We start from the raw sequence: 27,437 nt of genomic DNA, 5'->3' as shown, positions 1-27,437 counted from the left end.
ACGACATCCGTGCATCTTTTGCATACTTCTAAAACTGAACTACATTGCTAACTACGAAGTTATTACTATGTTTTTCAACAGAAAATTCCGATGGATTGTGTGCCTCATTTGATGTATCAGAATGGTCGCCGTGATGTTTTGAACATACAGCCAGGTCATCCTACGAGTCTCACCTGTCCATATCGAATTTCTAAAACCGGTGAACACATGGTAATCAAAAAATGAAAAAAATGTACGGACAATCGTAAGGAGGTTCTTGGAAGCAAGATTTTGCGAAAGGAAAGAATTGGAGACAGGATAATCTCCATTCTCCATAATGGAGAGTCAGGGCTATCTTGTTTTATGCTATTTTACCTAGGAGAAGGTAGTAGGTCCTAGCTAATAATCATGATCATGTGCTAAGAACAACTAAGTAGGATTGGTTAGATGACTATGATGATGATGTGGTATCGAGTAGAAGTTGTATGATCAATGATGATGAGTATGACTTGTTATTATGATACCAATGATGAGTTATTTATTATTTTGATCGATGATGCATGATGATAAATTGTTATATGAGCATGATGAGTTATTATATATATATATCAGTAGGTGAAATGAACATGGATTAGATTCAAGTGGAGGCAACATGTGGTGCACATGGAAAGTACTACTAATCCAAACTAGATCAAGTTTGGATTAGTAGTACTTTCGACATGCACCACATGTTGCCCCCACTTGAATCTACTCCACGTTCATTTCACCCACTATTATATATAATAACTAATCATGGTCATAAAATCATATGATGAAAGTACTGTATATAAAACCACAACGAAAATAAGCTGTATTTTTTAAAATACAGGAAAAGTGAGCAGCAGCACTTTTCAGAGGAAGCGCTACTACTACTTAGTACTATAAGTAGCGTTTACTATAGAAAGACGCTACTGCTAACTAGTTATAGCAGTAGTGCTTCCTTTCCAGCGCTACGGCTACTAGTTAGCTGTAGCGCCTTAGTGGTTGATGTCTACTACACAACCTTCTTCTTGTAGACGTTGTTGGGCCTCCAAGTGCAGAGGTTTGTAGGACAGTAGCAAATTTCCCTCAAGTGGATGACCTAAGGTTTATCAATCCGTGGGAGGCGTAGGATGAAAATGGTCTCTCTCAAACAACCCTGCAACCAAATAACAAAGATTCTCTTGTGTCCCCAACACACCCAATACAATGGTAAATTGTATAGGTGCACTAGTTCGGCGAAGAGATGTTGATACAAGTGCAATATGGATGGTAGATATGGGTTTTTGTAATCTGAAAATATAAAAACAGCAAGGTAACTAATTATAAAAGTGAGCACAAACGATATTGCAATGCGTTGAAACAAGGCCTAGGGTTCATACTTTCACTAGTGCAAGTGCTCTCAACAATAATAACATAACTGGATCATAGAACTATCCCTCAACATGCAACAAAGAGTCACTCCAAAGTCACTAATAGCGGAGAACAAACGAAGAGATTATGGTACGGTACGAAACCACCTCAAAGTTATCCTTTCTGATTGATCTATTCAATAGTCCGTAGTAAAATAACACGAAGCTATTCTTTCCGTTCGATCTATCATAGAGTTCGTACTAGAATAACACCTTAAGACACAAATCAACCAAAACCCTAATGTTACCTAGATACTCCAATGTCACGTCAAGTATCCGTGGGTATGATTATACGATATGCATCACACAATCTCAGATTCATCTATTCAACCAACACAAAGAACTTCAAAGAGTGCCCCAAAGTTTCTACCGGAGAGTCAAGACGAAAACGTGTGCCAACCCCTATGCATAAGTTCACAAGGTCACTGAACCCGCAAGTTGATCACCAAAACATACATCAAGTAGATCACGTGAACATCCCATTGTCACCACAGATAAGCACATGCAAGACATACATCAAGTGTTCTCAAATCCTTAAAGACTCAATCCGATAAAGATCACTTCAAGGGAAAACTCAATCCATTACAAGAGAGTAGAGGGGGAGAAACATCATAAGATCCAACTATAATAGCAAAGCTCGCGATACATCAAGATCGTACCACCTCAAGAACATGAGAGAGAGAGAGAGAGAGAGAGAGATCAAACACATAGCTACTGGTACATACCCTCAGCCCCGAGGGTGAACTACTCCCTCCTCGTCATGGAGAGCGCCGGGATGATGAAGATGGCCACCGGTGAGGGATCCCCCCTCCGACAGGGTGCCGAAACAGGGTCCTGATTGGTTTTTGGTGGCTACAGAGGCTTGCGGCGGCGGAACTCCCGATCTATTCTGCTCCCCGAAGTTTTTAGGGTATATGGACATATATAGGCGAAAGAAGTCGGTCAGGGGAGCCACGAGGGCCCCACGAGTGTGGGGGGTGCGCCCGGGGGGCAGGCGCGCCTTCCTACCTTGTAGCCACCTCGAAGCTTCCTTGACTTCAACTCCAAGTCTCCTGGATCACGTTCGTTCAAAAAATCACGCTCCCGAAGGTTTCATTCCGTTTGGACTCCGTTTGATATTCCTTTTCTGCGGAACACTGAAACAAGGGAAAAAACAGAAACTGGCACTGGGCTCTGGGTTAATAGGTTAGTCCCAAAAATAATATAAAAGTGCATAGTAAAGCCCATTAAACATCCAAGATGGATAATATAATAGCATGAATACTTCATAAATTATAGATACGTTGGAGACGTATCAGCATCCCCAAGCTTAATTCCTGCTCATCCTCGAGTAGGTAAATGATAAAAGAAATAATTTATGAAGTGTGAATGCTAGCAGGTGCACAAGTTTGATCAATGATAATTTCGGTCACCTTTTCTAGCATCATCATATGTCATAACAGTAGCTCAACTCATAGAACTTTTCATGATCAAGTAACAAACTATTCACATGTTAAAGTATAGATCATAAACTTTCTTGAAAACTAACAAACCGTGTTATTAGTCATCAAACAATTACAATTCATCTTATTTTCAGGAAGAGTCTATGTCAGAGCTTTGGTTCAGCAAACTTCACATACTCAACTATCATTTAGTCTTCCATGATTGCTACCACTCAAAGCATATTTTTAGAATAAATAGTATTCATCGAACACAGAGAAAGATAGGGGTTTAATGTTTCGCCTCCCAACCTTTTACCTCAAGGGTAATGTCAACAATAATAATTCATGCTCAAATATATTTGAATGGCCATATATGCTTAGATCATTCCATCACATGATGCTTGCCAACTAAAGAGTGGGTTGGAATGAGAAGGAATACTACTAGCTCTTGCATAAAAGTAAAAGATAGGCCCTTCGCAGAGGGAAGCAGGGATTTGCAGAGATGCAAGAGCTCGAAGCTAAAACAGAGATGAAAATAATTTTGAGAGGTATGCTTTGATTGTCAACATAACGACCAAGAGTTCCCAATATCTTCCATACTAGATACATTATAGGCGGTTCCCATATAGAAAGGTAAAGTTTTTACTCCCCCTCCACCAACATTCATACTCCACGGCTTGTCCGAAACAACGGGTGCCGTCCAACTATCAACATTCCTGGGGGAGTTTTGTTTAAATTATTTGCGATTTTGTTTTTGATCTTTTGATCATAGGACTGGACATCCCAGTTACCAGTCATTTTCTCGTGAACGATGAGCGGAGTCCACTCATCGTGAGAATAACCCACCTAGCATGGAAGATACTACGTCCCCTAGTCGCTACATGAGCGATTCGGGCATACAAAACAGATTATTATTTGAAGGTTTAGAGTTTGGCACATGCAAATTTACTTGGAACGGCAGGTAAATACCGCATATTGGTAGATATGGTGGACACTCATGGAATAAACTTGGTTCAAGGAAATTGGATGCACAAGCAGTATTCCCGCTTAGTACGGATATTTTGGCTACCAAAGGATTCTAAATAGCAAGCACCACATGTTAGAGGATCCATAACAATATAACTTCTATGCAAATATACCCAAGCATAACTCATTATGTTGTCTTCCTTGTCCAACTTCAACTAATTTGCTCAGGTTTGAAAATAATTAATGGGGCTCACAATCATAGAAGATGTCCAAGATAGTATATTTATATGTGAAATCTCTCTTCCGTCAATATTCTTTCATGAATTGTTCAAGTGACCAATACAATGTTTGCTAACCTTCAATAAATTTACCACCTCTACTTCTTATATGTGAAGGCATTACTCCCCTTGGGAAAGGCATATGAAACATATATAATTTCAGATTTATGACATTCAAATCATTCAACCATTTACTCATAGGATATAAGTGAAGCACACGAGTAAATGACAAACTACTCCAAAAAGATATAAGTGAAGATCAATGAGTAGTTAAATAATTATGTAGCTATGTGAAGACTCTCTCTCATTTAAGAATTTCAGATCTTGGTATTTTATTCATACAGCAAGCAAAACAAGAGAAAATAAAATGACGCTCCAAGCAAAACACATATCATGTGGTGAATAAAAATATAGCTCCAAGTAAAGTTACCGATGAATATTACCTTGGGGTGCCTTGGGCATCCCCAAGCTTAGGCTCTTGCCACTCCTTATTCCATAGTCCATCGAATCTTTACCCAAAACTTGAAAACTTCACAACACAAAACTCAACAGAAAACTTGTAAGCTCCGTTAGTATAGGAAAATAAATCACCACTTAGGTACTGTTTTGAACTCATTCTTTATTTGTATTGGTGTAATATATACTGTATTCCAACTTCTCTATGGTTCATACCCTCCGATACTACTCATAGATTCATCAAAATAAGCAAACAACACAAAGAAAACAGAATCTGTCAAAAACAGAACAGTCTGTATTAATCTGTATCAAACGTAAACTTATGAACTCCAAAAATTCTGCCAAAATAGGACGACCTAGATAATTTTTTTATTGATCTACTGCAATTTGAATCAGTATTTTATCACGATCTGGTGATTTTTAACAATTGTTTTCGTGAACAGAAAGTTTCTGGAGTTTTCAGCAAGATCAAATAACTATCATCCGAGAAGATCCTATAGGTTTAACTTGGCACAAACACTAATTAAAACATAAAACCACATCTAAACAGAGTCTAGATGAATTATTTATTACTAAACAGGAGCAAAAAGTAAAGAACAAATATAAAATTGGGTTGCCTCCCAACAAGCGCTAACGTTTAACGCCCCTAGCTAGGCATGATGATTTCAATGATGCTCACATAAAAGATAAGAATTGAAACGTAAAGAGAGCATCATGAAGAATATGACTAGCACATTTAATTCTAACCCACTTCCTATGCATAGGGATTTTGTGAGCAAACAACTTATGGGAACAATAATCAACTAGCATAGGAAGGCAAAACAAGCATAACTTTAAAACTTTAAGCACATGGAGAGGAAACTTGATATTATTGCAACTCCTACAAGCATATGTTCCTCCCTCATAATAATTTTCAGTAGCATCATGAATGAGTTCAACAATATAACCAGCACCTAAGGCATTCTTTTCATGATCTACAAGCATAGAAATTTTATTACTCTCCACATAAGCAAAATTCTTCTCATTCGGAATAGTGGGAGTATCATAAGAGTCTCGAATACTATAAATTGTTTCCACATTAAAAGAGTAATATTCAGAAAAAGGTAATTATAATCATGACAAGTTTTATAAATATAATCATCACTACTTTTTATAGCATAAGTTTCATCACAATAATCATCATAAGTAGCAACTTTGTTCTCAGCATAATCAATTGAAACTCTTCCGAAATAGTAGATTCACCACTAAATAAAGTCATGACCTCTCCAAATCCACTTTCATAATTATCATAGTAAGATTCAACATCCTCCAAAATAGTGGGATCATTACTTCCTAAAGTTGACACTCTTCCAAATCCACTTTCATCAACATAATCATCATAAGTAGGAGGCATGCTATCATAACAAATTTGCATATCAAAACTTGGGAGGCTAATAACATCATCTTCATTAAACATAGCATCCCCAAGCTTGGGACAAACATTAATTTCAGCAAATATATTCTCAAACTTGTCATTCTCATCAAACATAGCATCCCCAAGCTTGGGCCTTTTCATATCATAAGCATAATCGCTCTCATCCTTAATAGTATGAATAGCACCAATAGTATAGCAATTATCATCATCACAATGAGTAATAGGAGCAACATCTTTTGGGAGGGATACCTTTTTACATTTGTTTCTCCGTCTTTTCTTTTTCTTCTTCACATCATGTGTGGGTTCAATCCCTTTTTGGAGCTCCTTATTGATGAGATTGGTTGGATAGAAGGCTCCTCCTCGTTACCTGATTCATCATAAGAAATAATAGGAGGATATTGGGAAGCCTCTTCTCTTTCATTAGTATTCTCTTCATCTTCTATTTGCTTTCCTTTCTTTATGTAATTGGCAATATAGGGATTTTCAATGCAATTCACCGCACAATACATATAAATTTCCTCTACATCAGTATCAAGGAATTTCTCAAGGTTAAATTTTGGAATACCCTCAGTCGCATGTTTCATTTCTTCATAACCCAAAAGCAAACTAAGTTCATTATGATGTGCAAGGGAAATCAAATCATCACAATTTTTGGACACGATTCGATCATGAAACAATTTGCATCGGAGATTTAAATGACCATGTTCATTGCAAAGTTCACAAGTACGGTGAAGATATTTTAAATTTTCAGCACTAACATCTAGCCTTTCTTGTAACCATTTAGTTTCTAAATACTTATGCCTCTTGCAAAATCTATCTTCCCTGTTTGGTATGTACTTGCAAACTCTATGCACTCCTCAAAAATCGACATGCTTATAAGAGATATTTTCATCATGACTAGTTTAATCATCATTATTACCATGGATATTCAAGGAGTTCATACTAACAACATTGCAATCATGCTCATCATTCAAAGATTTACTGCCAAACATTTTAATGCATTCTTCTTCTAACACTTTGGCACAATTTTTCTTTCCATCATACTCACGAAAGATATTAAAAAGATGAAGCGTATGAGGCAAACTCAATTCCATTTTTTTGTAGTTTTCTTTTATAAACTAAACTAGTGATAAAACAAGAAACTAAAATATTCGATTGCAAGATCTAAAGATATACCTTCAAGCACTCACCTCCCCGGCAACGGCACCAGAAAAGAGCTTGATGTCTAATACACAACCTTCTTCTTGTAGACGTTGTTGGGCCTCCAAGTGCAGAGGTTTGTAGGACAGTAGCAAATTTGCCCCAAGTGGATGACCTAAGGTTTATCAATCCGTGGGAGGCGTCGGATGGAGATGGTCTCTCTCAAACAACTCTGCAACCAAATAACAAAGAGTCTCTTGTGTCCCCAACACACCCAATACAATGGTAAATTGTATAGGTGCACTAGTTCGGCGAAGATATGGTGATACAAGTGCAATATGGATGGTAGATATAGGTTTTTGTAATCTAAAAATATAAAAACAGCAAGGTAACTAATGATAAAAGTGAGCACAAACGGTATTGCAATGCGTTGAAACAAGGCCTAGGGTTCATACTTTCACTAGTGCAAGTTCTCTCAACAATAATAACATAACTGGATCATATAACTATCCCTCAACATGCAACAAAGAGTCACTCCAAAGTCACTAATAGCGGAGAACAAACGAAGAGATTATGGTAGGGTACGAAACCACCTCAAAGTTATCCTTTCTGATCGATCTATTCAAGAGTCCGTAGTAAAATAACATGAAGCTATTCTTTCCGTTCGATCTATCATAGAGTTCGTACTAGAATAACACCTTAAGACACAAATCAACCAAAACCCTAATGTCACCTAGATACTCCAATGTCACCTCAAGTATCCGTGGGTATGATTATACGATATGCATCACACAATCTCAGATTCATCTATTCAACCAACACAAATAACTTCAAAGAGTGCCCCAAAGTTTCTACCGGAGAGTCAAGACGAAAACATGTGCCAACCTCTATGCATAAGTTCACAAGGTCACTGAACCCGCAAGTTGATCACCAAAACATACATCAAGTAGATCACGTGAATATCCCATTGTCACCACAGATAAGCACATGCAAGACATACATCAGGTGTTCTCCAATCCTTAAAGACTCAATCCGATAAGATCACTTCAAAGGAAAAAATCAATCCATTACAAGAGAGTAGAGGGGGAGAAACATCATAAGATCCAACTATAATAGCAAAGCTCGCGATACATCAAGATCGTACCACCTCAAGAACACGAGAGAGAGAGAGATCAAACACATAGCTACTGGTACATACCCTTGGCCCCGAGGGTGAACTACTCCCTCCTCGTCATGGAGAGCGTTGGGATGATGAAGATGGCCACCGGTGAGGGATCCCCCCTCCGGCAGGGTGCCGGAACAGGGTCCCGATTGGTTTTTGGTGGCTACAGAGGCTTGCGGCGGCGGAACTCCCGATCTATTCTGCTCCCCGATATTTTAAGGGTATATGGACATATATAGGTGAAAGAAGTCGGTCAGGGGAGCCACGAGGGGCCCACGAGGGTGGGGGCGCGCCTCCCTGCCTCGTGGCCACCTCGAAGCTTCCTGGACTTCAACTCCAAGTCTCCTGGATCACGTTCGTTCCAAAAATCACGCTCCCAAAGGTTTCATTCCGTTTGGACTCCGTCAGATATTCCTTTTCTGCGAAACACTAAAACAAGGGGAAAAAACAGAAACTGGCACTGGGCTCTGGATTAATAGGTTAGTCTCAAAAATAATATAAAAGTGCATAATAAAGCCCATTAAACATCCAAGATGGATAATATTATAGCATGAATACTTCATAAATTATAGATACGTTGAAGACGTATCAGTGGTAGCGCTTGCACACGCGCTACTACTAGCTTAAAAACAAGTGCTACTACTATTAGGGTTTTCCTTAGTAGTGATATCTCTAATAACAGATTCATTTAGGGCCACCGTGCTTGCTTCCGGAGGCCCAAAAAGTTGTTTATAATAATTAGAGATATAAGCTTTCATATTCTCATGCCCCACAATTGTCCCCTCGTCCTGTTCAAGCTGTATTATTTTCTTCTTCTTATGTTTCCCATTCGCAATCATATGAAAGAATTGTGTATTGTCATTCCCTTGGACAACCTTAAGCACTTTAGCACGCAATGCCCACTTGAGCTCCTCTTCTCTAAGAAGAGCCCGTAAACCTTGCTTAGCTTCGGACTTGGAGCTTTGCTCATTAACCGTAAGAAGGTTAACTTCAGCTTTTAAATCTAGCGCTTCGATTAATTGAGTTAGTCGCACTTTTTCTTGTCTGTATATCCCACTCTCGTTTCTGGCCCAACCTCGCAAAAACTGTCTCAGATGTCTGATTTTATTTTGCCATATCTCAATACTAGTTCTTCCACTAACAGGCTTTGCCCATTCGCGTGCAATGATCTCCAAAAAGTTTTCTTTCTCGACAACTTAGTTCGAGGGAGAAAGCATTCTTGTTCGCAATATGTGTAGCCTCTCACAAGTCTACAAGAAGTGGTGTGTGGTCCGAGATCGCCCTCTGCATCGTATGAACCGACATCAATGGGTACTTTTGTTCCCATTCCACACTAGCGAGCGTACCCTATCCAACTTCTCATAAGTCGGAGTGGGCAGAGAATTGGCCCAACTTCTCACTGGAGCCCGCTTGGGCTTCGCTGGCGGCACCTCCGGCGGCGACGAGACGAGAAGGGGGAGGGAGAGATCTTAGCGGCGGCGCTTGAGGAAGCGCCCCCGTCTCGCCAGAGGAGAGCGACGCGGGGGTGTTTTATCTATTGTTATCCACCAAGAAGTGCTTCTTAGAGAACTGGAAAAGTATCTTTTGGCCATTGGACGAGGGCATCCCATGAATCTTTAGGAGACCCATGCAAAAAAAATCTATAGGAGACCCTATGCAAAAACAAATCGGCGGCATTTCTTTGTTGTTGGAATTCAGTGATTTTCATGCTGTTCGCAATTTGATGGACAGCCGTTCGGTCATGCCGAAGTGTCGACGGAACACGTATACCGGTAAGGTGCAATGCGGCACAAAATAATCTTGCATGTGTTGGCCATGGCCTCTGATTCTGTTCCGGCGAAATGTCCACGAGGTAACCTGTGATCCTGGACACTTTGTTTTCCTTCCGGTTGATGCTATCGTTGAACAACCATCAAAATTGCCGTGTCTTTCTGAAAAAGAGTTTCCCCCGCTTTATATTACAAAGCAACCAACCGATACAACTAACGGTAGACGCTCAGGCGAAAACAGTACAGACATGTCCAAAAGAAATGAAAGAGAAAATACAAAAGGAACAAATGCCGACAACGGCGGTTTGACAAAATCGAAGAAGCCTTGCGACCACTGCGCCCACCGTAGATCTCCCACCAAGCTCCTAGACTCTGAATCGTTGGTACCAATCAACACCTCCAAGAATGGACACGACGATGACAACGAAGCTGCCAAGGGTTTCCCCCGGTATGCGACGAGTAGAGAAGAAGGGTAGCCCCCGACACCCTCGAGGAAGGTCCGACGGCACCCAAGTGCCACCGCGTCAGCGTCGGCCAGGCCAACAGGTATTTCTCCCGATCCCAACCTTCAACTCGGGCGCTCCGAAGCCCGCCACCAAGCCGACCACCACCCTGTGCCAACACGGTCTTGAAGCTACTCACGCCATCTCACCACGGCACCACGAAGTGAGGTCTGCACACCGAAGAAGAGGAGCCGGGACTAGAGGCAGTAGCACCGTCGATATGCGGGAGGGCTCAACCTCCACCGTCAACGACGGTAGCCGACCGGACGCAGTAGCAGGAGCATACTAGGCTCGTGGGCCCACAGGCCTGGCTAGGTCCTCATAGGCCTATAAAGCTCCCGCCTTCGCGCTACAGCAGGCCCGCTGTCGGCGTCGCCACCCCCCGGTCCGAGGAGTTCCTTGTCCGCACCACACAGAAGACAACAAAGCCACGTTGGGGCCGACCCGCTAAGACCCAGATGGGGCCCATAAGGCCTAGATCTGAGCCGCAGGTGCGCGGCGGCCACCCCGCGCCACCAAGCCGGCCCGCCGCCACAACGTCCACCGCCGCCGGGTCAGCGGACTGCCGCCTAGCCGAGCGAGACCGCCGCCGCCCCCCGGCCCGCCCTGGGAAGGGTGGACGCACGCGCGCAGAGAGAAGATCCTGCCACCGCCGACACCACCCAGGCCAGAGCCAGGGGAGTCCGCCGGCGGCGGCGGGGGGAAGGAGGAGAGAAGGGAGGCCAAAGGCGGAGGCGCGCGCGCCGCCCCGGCCGACTCCCGGGGAGGCGGCGCGAGGGCGGATTAGGGGAAGGGAAGGGGAGACCGGGGGGAGGAGAGCCCATATCTGGTCCGCACGCCAGCGAGAGCCGCCGGAAATAAGCAGGGGAGGTGGCGGCGGCTAAGGTTTCGGGGGAGGGAGAGTCCTTTTTCAGCATCCATCACACTTTTCTACTCAAAGCCATAATCAGACAATGAGTCATCAAAAACATTAGCTCCACCATCCGATCCATCTACAGATAATGCCAATCATATGCCATCTACAGAAATCTATGAGCCGCTACACTTAATCTATAATAAATGGTTGGGAAAATTATATTAAAGTGAGTGCCGCGGCCGGACAACAAAAGGAAGCTACGGGGATGTGGTGAACCATCGATAGTATGGGACGGCTCAGCAGTTGTCGATCGCCAGAGGTCGCACCGGCATATGGACAGTGGCGGAACGGAGCATGCGTCCTAAAATATCCGTGGCGCCAATATTAGGGTGAATGGAGAACAGTGCCAATATCACCACGACCAAGCTTCAAATACGGAGACTTGCGAGATTGGTTTGAACCGCAAACCACAAAGTATGGCAAATCAAGCTCGAGACAACCACTCTGTTGGAATGTCATTTGCATTAAAATCGTTAAAATGACGGTTAGCATGACGATGGGTCGACATGGCTACTTTGCTGGAGTAGCTACCTGGTAAGGCATCTTTAACATAGAACTTAAAACCACCTGCAATCATCATTGAAGCAGCGCGGCGGCCGAGGCTGGCATCAGAACCGCGTCCCGGTCTTTATGCCTATTCAATGCTGTAGGGCGGCTCTCTATGCATTCAGACCAGTTGCTCGTCCGTCCACCTGTCGGCATTAGACAAGTGCGGCAGGTGAAAAATCCACTCTGACACCCGCATTCACATGGCCTCTGCTTGGCCTGACTGGGCGCGCTATTTATCCGTGGCCAGACCCGCCATGATCCGCACTAATCACTTGTGCTCATGATCCTACTCTGTGCACCACGCCCACTATGACCGCATGTTCCAAAGTGGTATGGCAGAGCCTCTCCATGAAACAACAGAAGGAGCTTGCCGGTATTGCAGCCGGCTAGCAGGCTCGACATGCAAGCCTGGCAAAGGCTGACTTGCCAATGAGCACGTTGGAAGTCAGCGATGACGACGAGATGTACAATGGATGAGGCATCAGACGACAAGCTGGCCCCACCACCCATGCTGGTCCATGCCAGCTTCACCTTGGAGAAGGAAAAAATGCACTTGAACTCCGTAATGGCGGAAGAGCAGTCGACACCGTCGGTGTCGGTGTTCCGACATGCGCAAGGGGACCAGCGCTACAACTTCTGAATCCTTGATGAGCACCGGCTCATGGCGGACTAATTGCCGGCGAGCAGGCGAACGGCAATGGCGTCACAGGCATGTTGTCGTAGGACTCATGCTTCCTGGATGAGTAGCGAGCGTTGTACAAATCCATCAGCAGCACCTGCGAGCGATGGCAGCTAGACGTCATGGTGGAGGAGCATGATGCATTGTTGTTCGTGCAGATTGTTGCAGAGGTGGACGAAAAGGAGGCGCAGGTGAATGCATGATGTTGCCAGCTCCGCGTCCGTCACATCATTCATGTGTTTCACGCGCGACCGCAACGACAACGAGGCCGGCCTGTCCACGACCGGTGATTTCTACACAACGGACTCTGGCAATGAAGAGTAGGAGGTGGGACACAAACGCGGTGCCATCTCGTGTCCCACGTCATATTCTTCCCGTCCCACAGCTTAATTTTTCAGGGCTCATGGCCAGTAAGCTTGCTGGACATGGAGAAGACATGAGGTGGAACATAGACGCCTCCATGGTTGACGGATATTTTAGACTAGGTTAAAAAAGTGTTTTCAATGTTGGTCCTTGGGGCACGTGCATGGAGGATTTTCGACTGTCATCGACAAGGTCAAGCCGGCTCCAGTAGGGGCATGGCTACAACGACGCATCAGAGGCCCGTTCTGGCGGCAGCAGTGGCCAGTCAGTGGTCTCGGAATCTCAGATGTAATCTTTATTATGTTTGAGATGCTTTGTACTTCCATTGAACTTTTAAAACAAATTTGATCCTTTTCTTCAAAAAGTGTCGTTCACTTTTGTTTAGTTGAATATGTTAAAATAAAATGAATTTGATTTGGTTTAAATGAAATCATTTGGTTTATACAAATTTCCTTCAAAATGTATGCGGAGTTGCGGACACGATTGAAACTCCCATACACGTGTCCGAACACCAAAGTCATAGTGTCCAATCTACTTTGCCTTTTTCTAGTGAGTCAACACTTTTGCCTTATCTAGTGAGTCACCGCAGGCTTAGATATTTTTGGGCGTACATCGGTATGCACGACCAGAGATTTGGGATTTTCTCCGCCAGGTCGTCCCTGAGTCGGAGCTCCAGTTCGAGGACACCGCCCACTCCCAGTCGCCCACTAGGTCTCTGCCTCGACTCCGTCAGCGGACACCGCTCACCAGGTCTCTACCACGACGGCGTCGGCCGCCGGGACTCCGCTTGAGAGGCAAGTCTTTTTTTTTTTTGTCCAGCCGACGGTGGGATTAGGTTTGTCCTGTGCTATTTTTCTCCAGTGCGAGCAAGATTTCTCATACATGTTCAGATGTTCTACTCATATTCTCGAATCTGGATCTCATGCTCAAGTAATCAGTCGGAAGTTTAGACAATGATTTCTTTTCTAGATGTGGATTATGGCTGTCGATTTTTCCGTATTCATCAGAATCACAAGAACAGAGTGACCTGTTCATTTTTCGATACTCGATGGTTTCTTTAATCCACGTGGTTCTTTATTTAAGCGTTCTTGTTTTTAATCTGTCTATGAAGAAGATACCAGATGGACATTATGTGCTTCTCTGTTTGGCTAAAGCAGTAGATCTTGGATTACTGTTCACATCAAATCCATTGTTTTCAAGCTTACTGTGCACATGGAAAGGCAAATATGGAAGGGTTCTCTGAAGAAACAATGAAAAGCTAAGGAAAGGGTGTATAAAAGGTGTTAAACTGCGAACATATTAGGCCAATCCAGCATATGTTCCTTTCCGAACCACAAATTTGATCACGAATTCACGATTCATTACACAGAAATTCTCTACTTCAACAGCAACTTCACTTCTATTTTCTTATCACTTTATCAGAGCATTCTGTCCAAGTACAAAACATTCAGTCCTAGCACCCATGGCCCATGGCCCATGGTCACACTTGAAATTCAGTTCCAGCACGGAGCACGCAACACAAGCGCAGCACGAACCAAAATATTCTTCACTGCCACATGCTGCACGCTTCCCCTACACAGGAAGAGAAGGGGGAAGCTAGCTAGGGATCCAAATTGAGAATGAAATGGATATTGGGAGGAAACTGGGTCACCTATGTCTGTGCTCACCAATGGAGCTCTCTGCTGTAAGAGAGGAACAGAGACGAACAGTCTGATTGACCAGAGCTGGATGAACTATGTACACGACTGCAAATGTTTCCGGTTGAGGCAATACAATCTTTTCATATGGGAAAATTAGGCACAAACATTCGATAATGATTGATGTAACTGAAAATGGAATTTAATCAAACTGATGCAAAAACGTAGGGCTTCTTTTGTCTTCTGATGGATATGTAGATGGGAAAGCTGATGCTCTATTTTGGTGTCCAGTTCTAGCACCTGGGTACTATATTTGGTAACTAGCTTTTGCTGGTCTGTCGCTTTGAGAACCTCTCGCTTGCATTAGATGTGCTAGCATTAGGCGGCACTTAGTCTTTTCTTATGCTTGTAAGACCTATTGTACTGCTTTTGCACTGGATGATTTATACTCCCTCCATTCCAAAATAGTGTTGTTATTTATTTTGAAACGGAGCGAGTATGTTTGTTTGTTCCATTATCTGATGATAGTTGAACCGGCAAAAGGTTGGTCGTATGGGGGAAAAAATCAAGAAGGCAAACAAAAGGGGGGCACAAGGTCAATGTCAAACTAAAGTCAGTTGTACAATCATATGGGGCATATGACCAAATCCACCAAAAAGATTTAGGACATCATAGCCATATTGACTTGTTGAGTAATTTTAGGGTGTCTTTAGTTACGCAAAGTCGCAAACAACTTTGAATAATGCTAGCTGACTTTTCTTTTTCTTTTTTCAAAAGGTGAAGACCCCAGCATCTGCATCAAGCAATGCACACTGCCAATTTATTAAACATGAAACAAGTCCAAGTCACCGAGTACAAAAAGAAGTAAAATAAAACAAGACCACATCCGGTCTATAACGGATTACATAGCTCATCCACGTAATCTATTATTGGCTTGCTTGCCAAACTGGTTGAACAGACCCTGTGGAACCGACTTTCGACGGTTGACCCAAAGGTCGTACACGGTCGCGTGTCCACATGTTGCAGTGATGACCACGTATGGATAGACAACGTAGGAAAATTTGGAATAGATGATCTTTTAGAAACACACTCATTCCGGCAATTCCAAATTGCCCAAAGAATGGCACAAACCCCCACACGGATCTGGCCCTTTAGTTTTCGATGAGTACTACCCAACCAGTTCCCAAAGAAATTTGGTATACTTATTGGTGGGGATAAATTGGAAGTAACGTGACTCGTGCGCCAAATTATGGATAGTTAACGGGCACGATGGGCATAAATGATGACTGGTTCATCTTGATCACAGAATCAACAATTTTTGCTACCCTGTCAATTAAGTTTTGCAAGATTATCTTTGGTAAGAACTACCGCTCCGCAAGAACCATGTCAAAACTTTAATTTTGGAAGGGATTTTTGTTTTTAGATATGCTTCCTATGAAAAATAAGCCTAGAATTCATGAGATCCACAAACATAGACTTCACACTGAAGACACCATTGATATTCAACCTTCATTTGAATGAATGTGGCATCTGAGTTAGATTGATCGGCATCAACCTACTAATCAAATGGATCCACTTAGTCCATTTAACACCATGGAAAGCCCAACAGATTTGAATATTCAATGAGCTAGCCCCAAGAATCGAGGTCATCGATGCCTCCTTTTTGATGCAATATAATAAAGGTTCGGGTATTATAGAGCTAATGGAGTGTCACCCAAACAGGTATCTTCTCAAAACCTCATCGATTGGTACCATTACCAACCATAAAGCAACCTCTGTTAAAAAAGGAAGACATGACCTTCATCAAGCACTTCCAAAACGGCGAATCAGTAGGCTTTGCATCTACTTGGGATATCCTTTTAGAATATAGGTATGTGATGCAACAACTCTTTGCCAAACAACTTTCTCAATAAGCAATTTATAAGCTCATTTGCTGAGCCAGCACTTAGTTTCTGATTTCGAGGTTTTCAATGCTCAACCCACCTTCAAAATGGTAGTTTAAAGGACTGTGTGCTTTTAGGGAACCTTCTAGAGTTATCTCAACACTATGTAAATCCCTGCTGTATTCCGTCATTAGGAAAACAAAAGGGATCCATGTGTGCTCTATGGAGAAAAAAAAATTTATATTGGAATTTGGAAAACACCAACACACAGGTAAGAGCGTAAGAGTTACTCCGTTCACAAATGACTAGCCTCGGCCTGTCTCTTTGCCTTTCAGTTCGAAGCTCCCTTCGTAAGAGAAACTTTGGAAGGACATTCTGCGTTCCTGCTACATTTGATCCTACTCCCACCGTGCGATGGAAGAACTCGAGTTCTTCATGATCCTACTCCCAAATTTCTTGAAGAAACTGGTATGGCAGCCAGTTTCTTTTTCATCTACATTCTATTTCTACGCTTAAGCTTTTGTCATTGGTCATTTTGGTTGGTTCAACAATGCTTTTCAACCGCTGCTTAATCCTCATCCCAGAGGCTTCCAGGCAAGTTCACCAAGGTACTCGCCGGCCGTGAGCGTCGGGAAGTGAAGCTGCGGGAGGACGGGCGCCGACGTCGGTTGTGGGACGTGGAAGTAGTTACCGACGCCGATGGCCACATGTACCTGGGGCATGGATGGGAGCACTTCGCCCACGCTCATGACATGCGGCTCGGTCACTTCCTCGTCTTAAGCTACGATGGCCACGCTGTGCTCACCGTGAAGGTGTTCGACGGGAGCATGTGCCGCAGGCACTACCAGCACGACAACGATGCCAGTATGTGGCTCTGCTTGCTCTTCTTTGCCTTCCTCTCAGTACGGTAGCTGTAGCTTCTAAGAAAATTTTTGCATTTCACCAGGCAGTGGGAGCAGCAGCGACCGTGGCAACACCTTGGTAAGCTTCTTCTGCCATGTTCCACTCTTTGCTTGAAATTTAGTCATGCGTCTTCTCTTCTTCAATCTGTAGTGTTGATTTTAGCCATATTCATGAATGCTCTTTTTCCGCTATGGACAGAGTTTTCCCCCTTGGACCATGTACTCCACTTCAGTTTGACATGGATCTTCTTGCCTCATTTTCTTTGCATTCATGATTATATGCCATTTTCAGTTACTTAAATGACTTTCGAATCCTTTGCCTAGTTTCCCACAAGAAAAAACTGTATTACTATTGCAAATTCGCATGTTTTCTCATCATGTACATGTTTCGACCTCTGGCATAGCAGGGAGCAGAGGGGGAAGGGGAAGCGCCACCGCACACAGGGGCAAAGGAAGACGACGGGGCGCAGGTAACCCAGTTCTGTATAGTATTCACCTCTTGCTAGTTGTGCACTGTTCAATTCATGCTTCTGCCCAGATCAAGGATGAAGTGTTTAAGTGTATATATGCTGTCAAATCAAGGTCTGATGCACAGTTTAGATATTAGATGCCTGAATTATATAGTTTTTCTTTACAAACACCTAATAAATGTAAGAATCATATAGCAGTGCATATGTAGATGCCTGAAGCATCAACTTTGCGTATATCCAGGGGGCACATAATTGCGAGTTGCTTAACTGTCACATGCAGACATCCGACATACATGCTTTGAGTACATTGCATAATTTTCAATTACTCTCAGTTCCAAATTAATTGAAGTTCTATGTTTGTTGTACGTCAAAGTTTCTTAAGATTTACCAAGTCTATTGGAGAATGGGTTAAGATCGACTTACAAACTACAGTGGGCATACGATCAAATCCCACCAAAAGGTCTTAGGGCATCATTTTGACCGGAAACGGCATGAGCTTTGCTTCTGCATTTGGAAGAGGGCATCATACTGATCTTGAATAATTTCAGGGTATCAAATTAGTTATGCAAACACCTTTGAATATGCCACCTGATATAATATATGATTGGTTTTACAGAGCATATCCCAGATGAGTAATCCATGCGATTCAGATGGAAGCCAGAAGGAAAGATCTTTTTCTTCCGATCCAGGTTAAGTTGTGTACTCTGATTATTAAGTTACCCTCCAGCACATGTTTTTCTCACTGTATAAACATTTGTACAACAGAAGATCCTGTGGACTCAGCTAATCTACAGATGCTTTCAAATAACTATGTCTTATCAGTGCAATGCTATCTTACAAAAGAACAGAAGGTGAAAATAGATGCGCTCATAGAGAAAACTCAACCTAAATTCACAGTGCTAGTTGTACAGATGAAGAAGTCAAACGTAAAACGGCATGCTAATCTGGTATGTAAATTTTACCATCTGCATTTTGTATGAAAATTGCTCACTGTCTTTATCTACACACATTATCTTGTTATTTAAGTCGGTCAGCGTTTTGGCTCTAACTCTAAACTCTGAAGGATATGTTTGCAACGAAATGCATATCAGATATAACAAGCAGAGAAGAGTCATAGTGACAGTCTTAATTAGCTTCTTAACTCTTTACTACTTAAGCTATCACATATAACATGCTTAACAGTATCACAATCACATTCTGTTCCTTTTTTCAATTAGGTAATACAGAAGGATTATGCACTCAAGCACTTTCCATGTGAAGATATAATTGTCATACTCCAGCTGCCTGGGAAGAACAAGGATTGGAAAAGCACATTCCGCATCAGGCCATCCGGCGTGCCTGATGCAGGTCGGTGCAACCTCTATTTGGGGAACTTTGCCTGTGACAATCATGTTAGAGAGGGTGATATCTGCCTCTTCCAACCAATGACAAATGTTAAGGAGAGAAGATTCATAGTGAAAGTGCATATTCTTCACAAAGCGAGCGTTGATGGCACTACTCAGTCGCCAGCAGGCGAAGGACCAGATTCAGATGGATGCCTGAAGGAAGGCTCATCCCATAATTATAAATCAGCAAGTACTCCTGCAGTGTCTTATACTTCTAAAGAAATTTCAGGTTAAGTTTCTTCTTAAGTTAAATCAGTTACCCACTTACCCTTTGCTCTCTTACTCTTGATTTTCTTTACTGCAGAAGAAAATCCACCTGCAGATGAGGCTATGGAGTTGGATGATCTTCAGACCCTCTCGAAGGATTATGTCTTATCAGGGAAATGTGATCTTACAGTAGCACAGGGGGCAAAAATAAATGCACTTATAGATAAAATTCGGCCTGAAATCCCCGTTCTTGTTGTACAGATGAAGAAAAGCAGCGCAAACCGGGCTACTCTGGTATGTTAGTTGTACATTCTGTGTTCTGTTTCTCCCACATTGTCATTTTTCTCCTTTGCCTCTATTTTGCTAATATTCTGTAGCTACGTACACTTTCTTGTTATCATACTGTTTAGGGAAGTCAGTATTTTGGTTTTAACTCAAAACGTCTGAAGGATATGTTTGCAACGACATGCATGTGCATTGCTAAATCAACATTATATGTGTATTGGATTGGAACAATTTAGGGCAATGTTAACATCTTAACTCCTTAGTGCTTCAGCTATCAGGTATAAGTATAACCAACTTAACAGTATCGTAATCACATTTTGTTCCTTTTTTTTATTAGATCATACAGAAGGATTATGCACTCAAATACTTTCCATGTGAAGATACAACTATCATACTCCAGCTGCCGAGGAAGAACAAGAATTGGAAGTGCAAATTTCATATCAGGGCATCCAGCATGTGTAATGCAGGCCGGCGCACCCTTTATTTAGGAAAATTTGTGCATGACACTCATGTTAGGGAGGGTGATATCTGTCTTTTTCAACCAATGACAAATGTCATGCACAGAAGATTCATAGTGACAGTCCATCTACTTCAAAAAGAGAGCATTGCTCATTCCCCTGGTGGAAGAACTGACATTGGGTCAAATCACGGAAGTACAAGTGCCAAGATGGGCGGCGTTAAGGAGGAACCACCTGCCGATGGTACTAAAATGTTACCACTGCTCGGATGCATGTGCATTTGAGTTCCCATTATATGAAAACTATCCCATGAAAAGTACTGTGCGTAATCTATGTGAAATCTTGTCCAGGTGAAGAATATGAAGTCTCTGAGGATTCCGAGGAAGCTTCCGAGAATCTCTTCATGTTCGCTGACAGAGTTTGTATAACACCAGCACAAGAGCTGAAATTGTTGGAGAAAGTTGAGGAGATTAAGTTCAAACCGCCCTTTTATGTTGCTCTCATGAGCAGGAGCACTGTCTGTCAGCATGGTCCCATGCTGGTAAGTTCAAGGAAAACATTTTCTTTTGCTTTCTATCAGTTCCTGGATTGCATCAGTGTCCTTTGATAAGATAAATAGGAACAAACTTCCGAAGTATATTTGCATCTGTGTTATTCTAACATTTTCCCTGCGTTATGTGTATAAACAGCGTTTTGGCTGGCAGTACGCAGCCAGATATCTTGTTCCGAAGTTCGCTGCTGCCTGTCATCGTGGAGAGAATGGTCCAATCAGTTTGGTGCTTCAGCGGGAGGGGAAGAGCAGATCATGGCCTACCAAGCTGCAATATAGGCGTCGCACGCTAGACACGACCAATCAGATGACCGTTCTCAAAGGATGGCCGTCTTTTGCGCTCGACAACCACCTGCGGGAGAGGGACCTCTGCCTCTTCAAGCTGATGGATAACGAGGAGCAGCTGACGATGATGGTCTACATCGTCCGCCGCTAGAGTGAAGCATGTCTTGCATGCTGCTGCTACGATGATCTTGAACTATGGGAGTGGAAAACTTGTGGCTTATATCCAAACGAGGGGCTCGTACGTACAGTAAGAAACTTATCTGCTTATCTATATCATTAGACGTTATCTTAATGTTTTCTTCTGCCAGAACTTTTTGTTAATCAAGGAGTAATTTTGATTGTACAAGTTTGAACAACTTATTATGTGTTGCTTAGGTTGCTTTGACTGAACTTTTTTTATGCGATTTGCTGTGAGAAATGGTAGCCTTGCATGCTGCTACTATGCTATACGGTGATCTTCGACTCTCAGAATGAAAGATACTCCCTCGGTAAAGAAATATAAGAGCTTATAGATCACTAAAGTAGTGATCTTAACGCTCTTATATTTCATTGAGCAAGAATCTTGCTGGTTTCTTAGTTCTGTGAGAACTATGTTATTGAGAGTGATTCGGATGTATCAGTTTGAACAACCTATGATGTTGCTGACTGCTGATGTTTGAAGGCACTGCTTTTGCAAGTGGATTCCCTCCAGCATCGAGAGGATTTGTTTTGAGAATATGAGATACTGCTGCTGTGTGTGTATAGGAGTGCACCGAAAGAATTTGAGGCATACTAGATTAGAGTACATGTACGGTTCAGACAGAAAAAAAGGTACTCTCGTATGAACTGTATTTGTTCTCAACTCTCGACCAATTGAGCTATATGATGATGCAGGCAGAAAATGTTTTTAGGTTTGTTTTAGGGCAAAAAGGTTTTTAGCTATGATGCAGGTAATCCACTGTTCCCTCAATCAGGGCATATCCAGCAGGGCCCTGTTTAGAGCTTCTCTAGTACCTCCCTTATTTCAAAGTTGGCACAAAAAGAAAAACACGCTCCAGCAGCTTCCTTATTTTCATTTTTTTTTCATGGCCCCTTCAACTCCATGCCGTAAAACAAAAAAACCGTCACTTCACCTCATTGCCGTTGCCCCTTCAACACCATGCCGTCGTCATCAGAGCACCACCCGCCGCCACCGATGCCGATCGCCGCATCATGGGCCCACGATCAGAAGCTGCCACCACTACCATCCGCCACATCATGCATCCCCGCTATTGCTCCATCTGCCACCACGGTCGCACACCGATGCGTGGGACTCATGTCGCCGTCGCGCCAGGCTCCCACCGCCGCAGAGGGAGAAGGTGTCGTGCACCCACGGCCTGCTCCACCGGCAAGAGAAGTTGGGGGTGAAGAAGCTGAAGAAGACTGTCGTCGCCCCACCTCCGGCCATGGGCACCATAGCCTCTTCACTGACCATGACCGGCATGATCTTTGAGGTTGGAAAGTACGACGACGGCGATGATTTCAATCCTACGCTGGAAAGGTTTAATTTTTTTATCACACTTCGATCGTATACAATGTTTAGAATTATGAAGGATGATGCAACGTTTCACTAATGGAAAAGGGCTTATAGGTGAAACCAAATGTGTGGCGGGTGTGACCTGGCACCCGCCACTGCTACCTTGTAGAAACATCATTGGCAAGTAACTAAACGGGCCCACCACTGCTGAAGTGACAGCAGTGACGGGCATTTCCCTATACCCGCCATAGATGAACTCCCTTCAAGTTCCGCGCTTGGTGGAAACGCTTGTGGCGGGCGGCACAACGTGCCCGCCATTGTTCTGGCAGATAGTTGTGACGAGCATATCGTGTTGCCCGCCACACGTATCTTTCGGCAACTCACGCCAGAGTAGTTCAGAAATTCTAAATATTTTCTATGGCGGGCGATATTTGCCGCCCTCCACATGTATCACCCCCACACAAAATCCTCTGCTACGGCTACACTAAGTCAAATCGTCTTCTATTCTATCCCCCTATCCAGTGTTCGCCCCCTTTGTCCCGAGCTGTGCGTCTTCTCCCACCATCGCCTCTTCCCGTCGTCGAGCCTGTCCGCGCCTCTCCTGCTGGTATGTCCCAATCTCCCTCACCCTCCTTCTTCTTTTGCCACTAGGGTCAGGGTCAGGGCGCTGCCGCCGCTACGGCTACGGGTAGGGAGCTGCCATCGCCACCGCCGCTAGGGCTACGGTTGTATAGTGTATCATATGATTATTAGGGATCATGTGCTTCCAACGTGCCAAATCTGCAAAAGTAGTTCTGCAGACACCTTGGAAACTGCAAAGGAATTCGGGATCTTTTTGAACGAGGGGTTCAAAAAAAAACGGCGCTAACGGTCTTTAACTTCTGCATACAATTATAACCAATTTGAAGTCATTTAATGTCATTACCACTAATTTGGTTCGCATTTTACTTTACTGTTGCATAGTATATCCCATGCAAATTACGGGTGAAATTTAACAATGCAATATGTGATACTTTGCTCTTCAAGGATAATAAGGAGCGGTCATTTCAATCTGAAGTGAAGAAAGGACGGCATAAAACCATCAGCTGTGGCGATGGATGGATGAAATCCATTTCGAAAAATAAGCTGAACGGGGGAGAGTTCATAGCATTTTACCCAAAAGGGTTGGTCAACAGGTTAATGATTATCTATTTATGCAGCCAAGATGATGAGGATGGTCAAGATGATGAGGATGATGAGGATGGTGACGATGATGAGGATAGTCATGATGATGAGGATAGTCATGATGATAAGGATATCCGTGACGACGAGAATGACATCCAAGAAGATGAAGATAGTCATGATGATGAGGTTATCCATGATGATGATGACCAAGAAGACGAGGATAGTCAGGATGATTATGAAGATGTTTCATTCAATTCTCCATTTTTTTGTCAAAGAATGTAGAAGCTTACGCACAATGAGAGAAACAATCTCTTGACGATCCTACCACCAACTAAGAACTACATGGGGGTGCCCCTTGTGCACCGTTTAACCAAGAAAACATCATCAAACATGCCATGGTATATTCTGCATTATTTCCTCTCATTTTTGTTCATGTAACACTAACATTGTGAGATGTCTAACATTTCATGATGTTTGTGCTTCTAATCATGGTGATCATAGAAATTACCCGCGAAGATGGTTTCTGGCCTGAACATCCCCGTGGTCGGTTCTGCTGGAGTACGTCTTGGAGCGGGGGCTGTCACCACCGTCCAGCACAAGACCGAAAGAGAAGGGCGCATATCCTTCCATGAGGCCCGCTGGGGGGGGGTGCTTCTGATGGAAAAGAGACTAATGGTTGAGACACTAGTGGCAATCATGGTAAGGAAGAGTTGTCACACTGATACGTCTCCAATGTATCTATAATTTTTTATTGTTCCATGCTATTATATTATCCATCTAGGATGTTTTATATGCAATTATATGCTATTTTATATGATTTTTGGGACTAACCTATTAACCTAGAGCCCAGTGCCAGTTTCTGTTTTTTCCTTGTTTTTGAGTATCGCAGAAAAGGAAAACCAAACGGAGTCCAATTGACCTGAAACTTCACGGAACTTATTTTTGGGCCAGAAGAAGGCCATGGAGTAAAAGAGTTGGGCCAGAAGAGCCCCGGGCTGCCCACAAGGGTGGGGGGCGCGCCCACCCCCCTGGGCGTGCCTCCCTACCTCGTGGACAGCCCGGAGACCCCCCTGACTTGTTCCCGACTCCAAACCTCTTATATATACAGAAACTTCCAGAAAGAAACCTAGATCGGGAGTTCCGCCGCCGCAAGCCTCTGTAGCCACCAAACACCAATCGGGACCCTGTTCCGGCACCCTGCCGGAGGGGGGATCCCTCTCCGGTGGTCATCTTCATCATCCCGGCGCTCTCCATGACGAGGAGGGAGTAGTTCACCCTCGGGGCTGAGGGTATGTACCAGTAGCTATGTGTTTGATCTCTCTCTCTCACTCTCTCTCTCTCTCTCTCTCTCTCTCTCTCTCTCTCTCGTGGTCTTGATTTGGCACGATCTTGATGTATCGCGAGCTTTGCTATTATAGTTGGATCTTATGATGTTTCTCCCCCTCTACTCTCTTGTAATGGATTGAGTTTTTCTTTCGAAGTTATCTTATCAGATTGAGTCTTTAAGGATTTGAGAACAGTTGATGTATGTCTTGCATGTGCTTATCTGTGGTGACATTGGGATATTCACGTGATCCACTTGATGTATGTTTTGGTGATCAACTTGCGGGTTCCGTAACATTGTGAACTTATGCATAGGGGTTGGCACACGTTTTCGTCTTGACTCTCCGGTAGAAACTTTGGGGCACTCTTTGAAGTTCTTTGTGTTGGTTGAATAGATGAATCTGAGATTGTGTGATGCATATCGTATAATCATACCCACGGATACTTGAGGTGACATTGGAGTATCTAGGTGACATTAGGGTTTTGGTTGATTTGTGTCTTAAGGTGTTATTCTAGTACAAACTCTATGATAGATCGAACGGAAAGAATAGCTTCATGCTATTTTACTACAGACTCTTGAATAGATTGATCAGAAAGAATAACTTTGAGGTGGTTTCGTACCCTACAATAATCTATTCGTTTGTTCTCCGCTATTAGTGACTTTGGAGTGACTCTTTGTTGCATGTTGAGGGATAGTTATATGATCCAATTATGTTATTATTGTTGAGAGAACTTGCACTAGTGAAAGTATGAACCCTAGGCCTTGTTTCCTAGCATTGCAATACCGTTTGTGCTCACTTTTATCATTAGCTACCTTGCTGTTTTTATATTTTCAGATTACAAAAACCTATATCTACCATCCATATTGCACTTGTATCACCATCTCTTCGCCGAACTAGTGCATCTATACAATTTACCATTGTATTGGGTGTGTTGGGGACACAAGAGACTCTTTGTTATTTGGTTGCAGGGTTGTTTGAGAGAGACCATCTTCATCCTACGCCTCCCACGGATTGATAAACCTTAGGTCATCCACTTGAGGGAAATTTGCTACTGTCCTACAAACCTCTGCACTTGGAGGCCCAACAACGTCTACAAGAAGAAGGTTGCGTAGTAGACATTAAGCAGTTTCTGGCGCCATTGCCAGGGAAGTGAGTGCTTGAAGGTATATCTTTAGATCTTGCAATCGAATCTTTTTGTTTCTTGTTTTATCACTAGTTTAGTCTATAAAAGAAAACTACAAAAAAAGGAATTAAGGGTGCCTCATATGCTTCATCTTTTTAATGTCTTTCGTGAAAATGATGGGAAGGAAAATTGTGCTCAAGTACTAGAAGAAGAATTACATAGAATGCTTGGCATAAAATATGTGAATGATGAGCATGATTGCAATGTTGTTAGTATGAATTCTTTGAATACCCATGATGCTAATGATATGCAAAGCCACAAGCTTGGGGATGCTATGTTTGATGAAGATGATATGTTTAGTCCCCCAAGTTTTGATGAGCAAATTTATGATGATGAAAGCATGCCTCCTATCTATGATGATTATTGTGATGACACGTATGCTATAAAGAATAATGATAAGCATGAAACTTGTCATCTTGATTTCAATTTTCAATCCCATGATAGTTATTTTCTTGAATTTTCTCCCACTATTCCGAATGAGCAGAAATTTGCTTATGTGGAGAGTAATAAAAATTCTATGCTTGTGGCTCATGAAAAGAATGCTTTATGTGATAGTTATATTGTTGAATTCATTCATGATGCTACTTAAAATTATTATGAGGAAGGAATATATGCTTGTAGGAACTGCAATAATATCAAGTTTCCTCTCTATGCGCTTAAAGTTTTAAACTTATGCTTGTTTTGCCTTCCTATGCTAGTTGATTATTGTTCTCATAAGTTGTTTGCTCACAAAATCCCTATGCATAGGAAGTGGGTTAGACTTAAATGTGGTAGTCATATTCTTCATGATGCTCTCTTTATGTTTCAATTCTTATCTTTTATGTGAGCATCATTGAAATCATCATGCCTAGCTAGGGGCGTTAAACGTAAGCGCTTGTTGGGAGGCAACCCAATTTTATTTTTGTTTTTTGCTTTTTGCTCCTGTTTAGTAATAAATAATTCATCTAGCCTCTCGTTATATGTGGTTTTATGTTTTAATTAGTGTTTGTGCCAAGTAGAACCTTTGGGAAGACTTGGGTAAAGTCTATGCGATCACTAGTGCAGAACTGGGCTTTAGCGCCGGTTCGTAAGGGCCTTTAGTGCCGGACTAAATGTCCCCCCCCCCTTTATTACCGGTTCATCACGAACCGGCTATAAAGTGCCACCACGTGGCACGAGCCAGGCCCATGTGCGTGTAGGACAT

General features: G+C 42.9%; 2 protein-coding genes across 3 annotated transcripts in view; both read left to right on the top strand.

Annotated features, from left to right (window-relative positions):
• Nucleotides 1-13,686: 13,686 nt before the first annotated feature.
• On the top strand, nucleotides 13,687-21,491 carry LOC109784516 (B3 domain-containing protein Os03g0619600). 2 transcript variants are annotated; one of them, XM_073511213.1, is made up of 13 exons: nucleotides 13,687-13,819; nucleotides 16,385-16,532; nucleotides 16,881-17,013; nucleotides 17,130-17,409; nucleotides 17,492-17,526; nucleotides 17,855-17,917; nucleotides 18,534-18,606; nucleotides 18,683-18,864; nucleotides 19,135-19,531; nucleotides 19,607-19,803; nucleotides 20,132-20,495; nucleotides 20,603-20,793; nucleotides 20,942-21,491. In XM_073511213.1, exons 3-13 carry the CDS (start codon nucleotides 16,960-16,962, stop codon nucleotides 21,236-21,238), a joined length of 2,133 nt encoding a protein of 710 aa, XP_073367314.1. In that variant the 5' UTR covers nucleotides 13,687-13,819; nucleotides 16,385-16,532; nucleotides 16,881-16,959; the 3' UTR covers nucleotides 21,239-21,491. The 2 variants fall into 2 exon arrangements, with proteins under 2 accessions (XP_073367314.1, XP_040241773.1); XM_040385839.3 differs by lacking the exon at nucleotides 16,385-16,532.
• A 1,047-nt stretch (nucleotides 21,492-22,538) lies between these two features.
• LOC109784515 (B3 domain-containing protein Os03g0619600-like) overlaps nucleotides 22,539-27,437 on the top strand; it is a 41,487-nt gene continuing 36,588 nt past the window's right edge. The window contains exons 1-2 of the mRNA XM_073495697.1: nucleotides 22,539-22,606; nucleotides 23,782-23,969. Coding sequence (XP_073351798.1) covers nucleotides 22,539-22,606; nucleotides 23,782-23,969 — 256 coding nt within the window. The remainder of the gene's footprint in view (nucleotides 22,607-23,781; nucleotides 23,970-27,437) is intronic.

The sequence above is a fragment of the Aegilops tauschii genome, chromosome 3 (assembly GCF_002575655.3).
Source record: "Aegilops tauschii subsp. strangulata cultivar AL8/78 chromosome 3, Aet v6.0, whole genome shotgun sequence".
NCBI lineage: Eukaryota > Viridiplantae > Streptophyta > Magnoliopsida > Poales > Poaceae > Aegilops > Aegilops tauschii.
This window is presented reverse-complemented; position numbering and strand designations above follow the sequence as displayed.